The sequence below is a fragment of the Tupaia chinensis genome, unplaced genomic scaffold, assembly GCF_000334495.1.
Source record: "Tupaia chinensis unplaced genomic scaffold, TupChi_1.0 Scaffold139696_1, whole genome shotgun sequence".
In the NCBI taxonomy this organism is placed as follows: Eukaryota; Metazoa; Chordata; class Mammalia; order Scandentia; family Tupaiidae; genus Tupaia; species Tupaia belangeri.
The window spans coordinates 101,719-107,718 of record NW_006199577.1 but is presented as its reverse complement, the minus strand read 5'-3'; the positions used below and the strand labels follow the sequence as shown (position 1 = coordinate 107,718).

Here is a 6,000-nt window from a genome sequence, read left to right as displayed (position 1 = left end):
AGAGAGTTGGCCGCAGACGCAGCTCCCGAAAGCTCCAGTCCGCTTCGCTACTGCTGCGGCCGCGCCGGGCTCTGGGGGTTTAGCGTGAAGCTCCGCCCAGCCGGCTGGGGGTAGAGGGGGAAGGACACTGCGGGATCCGCCTCTTAAAAGGGTAGCAGGATGGGACCGTGTTAGAGGCTGTGTCACCAGGTGTGTCTCTGCGATTTATGAAAAATATAATGGACGAGGAGCTATAAAGTCCGCGAACATAAAAGCTTTTCGGTAGTATTCGAGTCCGCTAGGAATCGCAAGAACACGCAATTCCCTCCTAACATTTGTCCAAAGGGCGCTTCAGACTTGCAGCGCCAGAATGTGAAAGTACTTCAAAAAAGCGCAGATCAGAGGGGTTGAGTTGTAGTCCAGAGATCTGGGGTACGTGGGTGGTGCTGGGAGCAGCCTTTTTACTGATTTTCTACCGGGCGGCAACAAAAAGCGTGTTGTTTGTTACCTCTTTTTGCTGGCTCCAAATGACACCTTTCTGCTTTCCTGTTCCTAACAAGTGTCACCCGTGTGTGTGTGTGTGTGTGTGTGTGTGTGTGTGTGTTTCTTACCTTCACCCAATGCTAAATATGTATCAGACGCCCTTTGTAAAAGTAACCTTAACCCTTAAAAAAAAGTTACCATTTTCACACACTTCCAAACCAAAAGTTTTTTCTTCACCTTCCAAAGATCTGGTTTACACAAAATGGATATTCCTATGCCATTCGTGACCTTAACTACATCTTTCCCTGCTTTCACTAACTGAAAGAAGGCTGACCTACCTAGGCGAGTCGTTCATGGCATTATGATTTGTCCTTACTTCAGTGTACAGTGTGTGTCCATCCTAACAAGTGTTACATTTACTGGGCGCTCAAAATATGTGCATTGAACTAAATGGAATTAGAACACCTGTTGTCTGAAACTGTGGATAACTTTGAACCTTGAGAAACTTATTTCTCTGTGCCTCAGTTTCCTCATCACCTCTAAAATAGGGATAATAATAGTACACACCTCACAGAGTTGTTCAGCTAATTAGAGTTCAAGCCTGTGAAACAGTACAGTGTTGGGCCACCAGTGGTTAAGATGCTGGACTCCCACGTGGCCGACTGTGGTTCAAGTCCCAGACCTGGTGGCTCGTTTTCTCTCTTGCTCTCTCTTTCTGTGTCTCTCTTTAGTGATCATACATGCCCTATAGCAAATTTTAAAATAATAATAGAATCAAATAAATAATTCTAAAAAATAATACAGTGCATAGCAGAGTGGGAAAATTATATGTTAAATACTATTATTAAGCAGGCTCATGAACAGAATAATTCTAAAATAGTCTTAAAGTTTTTACTTTGAGGTAATAATCAGAGAATATGATGTTCTGGCTGTTCAAGATGTTTAGGCTTAGCCACTTTTCAGTTCAAAGAAATATGATCTACTTTTTCCAGCCCAACATACATTAAATTCTTGATCATCACTCCCTTTGATCCCTGACACAACAGTTATTTAATATTACTTCCAAAGATTAAGCATGGGACAATTTTGCAATTGACATTATTTTGGTTTGAGAAAAAGCTAGAGGAAAATTAACACCATATACAAAACAACACCTAAAATATAAACAGTCAATTTTGTGTAACATGGACTCTAGGTATGGAAAGGAACTTTAGAGGTCTCGGGGACATATGGAGCCTATTGCATGGTATACCCTAACACCGATGATGTTAATCTCTGACATAAAAATTACCTAGGGGAAAAGAAATGGGTAGGACCAACTATCTCTAAGAAATGGTACAATTCCAGAAATTGAATTTGTTGGTGAAGAACACTCACAGTTCAATCAATCTATAGTACTAGAATGAAAATTGACTATATTATACTTTGAAGAAACAAGATATTTTATAAGGCATCTACAAAATGAAGTTTAGAGAGACATATTTATCCACTCATTATTTTATAAACAAATATTTATTGCACATCTACTATATATCACAGGCTGAACATTTGGGTACAAAATAAAATAAGACATCAACTCTGCTCTCAAAAAGTACATAAATTATCTTTCTTTTTTTTTTTTTTTTGAGAGTTTTTGCTACAGGGCACGTGCACTCGCCAGAGAGGGAGAGACAGAAAGACAGAAAACGAGAAATCACCCCCTGGGGGGATGACCACACCACAATCCCTTCTCTTCCATTCTCCTCTGGGTATCTTGGACACACACACACACACACACACACACACACACACACTGCATGAGTTTAAGCCACCGGGTCCAGGACTTGAACCGCAGTTGACTACATGGAAGTTCAATGACATAGTCATTATGCTAAGTGCTGGTCCCAAAAAGTGCATAAATTATCTTTGATGAGAAATACAAGTAAAACGATCATTGCAGCATAGAGTGATATATGTATATAAGTTAAGAACATGACAGAGGTATACATAGGGTAGTCGTGAATAATAGAGAACAGTCATCTAACCCAGACTGGGAAGTAAGGGAAAGCTTCCCAGAGGAGGATACACTTTTTCTATATTTGAAAGGGTTAGCCTTTTTAGGCAAAGAACAACACAGAGAAAGGCACAGAGACATGAGACAGAAAATGTCGGAATCTGCAATTACTACAGGTCCTGTTAAGTGCAAAATGGTTGGAACCTACGGTATAGGAGGGAGGGTGGTAAGAGATAAAGTTGGAAAGGTACATAGGGATCAGTTCTTGAGAGTTCTTTATTCTTTTTTCTTTTTTAGAGAGAGAATTTTGCTTTAGGGCACATGTGCTCATCGGAGAGACAGAGAGAGAGAGACAGAAAGCGGGGGGTGGGGGGGGGAAGGATGGCCATGCTGCAATCCCTTCTCCTCCAGTCTCCTTTTGGGATTTTGGGCATGCACACACACATGCCCAGTGTGAATTTTAAGTCGCTGGGTCCTGGACTCGAATTGCGGCCCACTACGTAGGAGTCTAGTGACATAACCATAACCATCTGCTAGTCCCAAGAGTTCTTTATGTATTACTAGGAAATTTGGATTTTATAAAAAAAAATAAGGAATAAATATAATCGGGGTTTAAGCAGGATGTAATATAATCAAATCTGAGTTTTAGAGACCATTACAGCTTCTCTATGCTAATAGATCAGAGGGGAGAAGTGTAGCAACAGGGAGCCCATATAGAAGATGGTTGGCAATGCTTCAGGTAAGAAATGAAGGTAACTCGGGCTAGACAGAGGCTAGAAATGAAGAGAAATGGACAGAATGGGAATACACTTTGGAGGTAAAATCAGTAAGACTTGGTTTGGGGTGATGAAAAAGAGGGATGAACTAGGGATTGCTCTGAGGTTTTTGGCTGGAAAGACTGGAAGGCATTCAATCAGGGAATATAGGAGATTTCAAATGTGTAGAGTGGGTAAAGAGATGGCTTCACTTTAGACATGTTGATTTTGAGGTGCCTATTTTGTAAACAGGTAGAGCTATGTAATAGGATTCTCTGATTAACGAACACCTACTAAGTGCAAGGCACTGGAGAGGCAGGGGTATTTAGAGATAAAAGATACAGTTCCTGCCGACATTGACCTCACAATCTAGTGAGATTGAGAGGTAAAGTGACAATAACAGTACAATGTAATAAATGTTATGATTGAGAAAATCATAGGGTGTTATGGCAACATGATGTGGCTGAGTTTTTTTTTAAGAATCATTTTATTTAACTTTATTTATTTACTTTTTAATTTGACTGGAGAGGGACAGAGTGAAAGAGAGAGAGAGAGAGAGAGAGAGAGGGAGAGAGAAAGTAAGAAATCAAGCCACCAGGTCCAGGACTTGAACTGTGGTTGGCCATGTGAGAGTCCAGCGACCTTAACCACCGTACCACCTGCCAGCCCCCTCCCCCCAATGTGGGTGAGTCTTTAAGAACAAGTAGTGTTACTCAAGCAAAGAAAGTAAGGATATTAAGGCATAGGCAATAATATATGACAACACCAGAGAATATTAAGGGAGCTATCATTCAGTTGTTAGGTGTGGCAGAGAAATAAACTGCAAAGCAAGTGAAGGGAAGCTAGTCAAGTAGACAGTGCCAAAACACTGGCAAACTATGTTTAAGAAGTATGAAGTGAATATGCATGTACACAACCATACATAAAGCAAATACGGTGAAATGATAGCAATTGTTTAATCTAGATGGTAGGTATATGAGTGCTCATTGCACTATTTTTCCAACTTTTCTGTATATTTTAAATGTTTTATAATAGTAATTTTTAAATTGTGACATTTTACTAAAGTCAGTGGAGCAAATGAATGATATTATCAGATCTGGGATCAAACAGATCACCTGGATTCTATGAGGTCAAGACTGGTGGCAGAGAGACTACTGAGGAGGTTCACATCCCCAGAACTAATCCATAGGTCTAGCCAATTGTGAAATGGAGATATCAGACTATCATAGCTTAATAACATGAACCATTAAAATCGTTCTACAAACTCCCCTTGCTCTGAGTCCATCCTCACTAAGCAACCTTCTTATTATCATTTAGCTACTCATGTAAATATGCCTACAGGGAGATAATGCACTGATCAGCAAACACTAGTATCTGGTCTACTTGGAAGTTATACTTCTCATTATAAATTAATCAATTGGTATTCTGGCTTATATATTGGCCTCTTGTGAATTTGGTTAAGTGTGAGTCAGTCCCCAGGAGCCCAGTCACCAGTTATACTACCAATCACATTTCAAAGCTTACAAAGCTAAGAACGAAATTGTAGATCATGACTGCATCAAAGTCTTTCCACTCTGGAGATGTTAACTGGGTAACTCACTGATTTTCCCCAATCATGTCCCTCTGTCTCACTCTGAGCTATTTTCAAACTGCAACAGAGCTTTGCTACCTAGAGTGAGGCCTGTTGATCAGGAGCATCAGCATTATTGGGGAGTTGGTTAGAAATACAGAATTACAGGCCCTACCAGAGACCTATTTAATCAGAACCAACATTTTTACAAAATACTGAGATAATATGTGCATAGATAAAAGTATGAGAAGCCCTAGGGTAGGCCATAGTCTTTCCAGCAGATAGCCAGCAGCCAGGCTCTTCTTGGACACACCCGGTGTCAGAGGTCACTATCTCACAAAGCATCACATCCTGAGTAAGAGTACACTTTTCTTGTTATAAAGTTCATGTAAGTGTACTTGTAGTTTGTGTTTCAATCCTTCCTCTTCCTCCATAGCCCTCTAACAAGTGAGGTTCCTGGAGTGTCCATGCCACTCCCTAGTCATATATCTCCATTCCACCGGGGCCTTTGCTCTGAGCAGTATCCCTCTACCAGATCTCACCTGGTTCCTTACAAAGCAAATTTACTTGTTCTAAATATATGCCTTCAGGGTCCCACTCTCCCTAAGGCTAATAACAGCTACCATTCATTGAGCATTTGCTATATGCTTTACATGCATTATCACATTTAACCCTCACAGCCATCTATTGTTAACCGCATTTTTACAGGAGGGGAAATTGGCTCAGAGAGAATGAGCAAACTGCCTAAGCTCATATAGCTAGAAACAGAAGCAGGATTCCACTGTAGTAGTTCTGATTCTTAGTATTGTAATAGTAATAGCTAATTGGGGGCTGGCAGGTGGCGGGTGGTTAAAGCACTGGACTCCCACACGGCTGACTTATGGTTTGAGTCTTGGATTCGGCAGCTTGCTTTCTCACTTTCTCCCTCTCTCTCTCTGTGTGTCTTTCCCTGGTCAAACTGAAGAAGAAGAAATAAAATAAATAATTCTTTAAAAAATAGTAACAGTTGATAATCCCTGTCTTTCCTCTGTAGAGTGGTGTTCACATTTTAACATTGCTTTATACCAACCAAAAAGAGAAAGTTGAAATGAAATGGTTCTTGTATATATTTCAGACACTGTGACCATTGAGGGAGATATATTTGGGCCAGGAGCCTTTTTGAATTCCTCAAATCCTACCACAAAGGCTAACTCTGCCAAATATTTGTATCAGCAATACTG

General features: G+C 40.4%; 2 protein-coding genes across 2 annotated transcripts in view; both read right to left on the bottom strand.

Moving 5' to 3' along the window:
* Positions 1 to 1,691, bottom strand: part of LOC102468135 (peptidyl-prolyl cis-trans isomerase H) — a 9,636-nt gene extending 7,945 nt beyond the window's left edge. The window contains exon 1 of the mRNA XM_006162068.1: positions 1,672 to 1,691. Within this exon, the coding sequence (XP_006162130.1) occupies positions 1,672 to 1,691 (20 nt within the window). The remainder of the gene's footprint in view (positions 1 to 1,671) is intronic.
* Positions 1 to 6,000, bottom strand: part of RNF128 (ring finger protein 128) — a 111,908-nt gene that overhangs the window by 73,157 nt on the left and 32,751 nt on the right. The window lies entirely within an intron of this gene.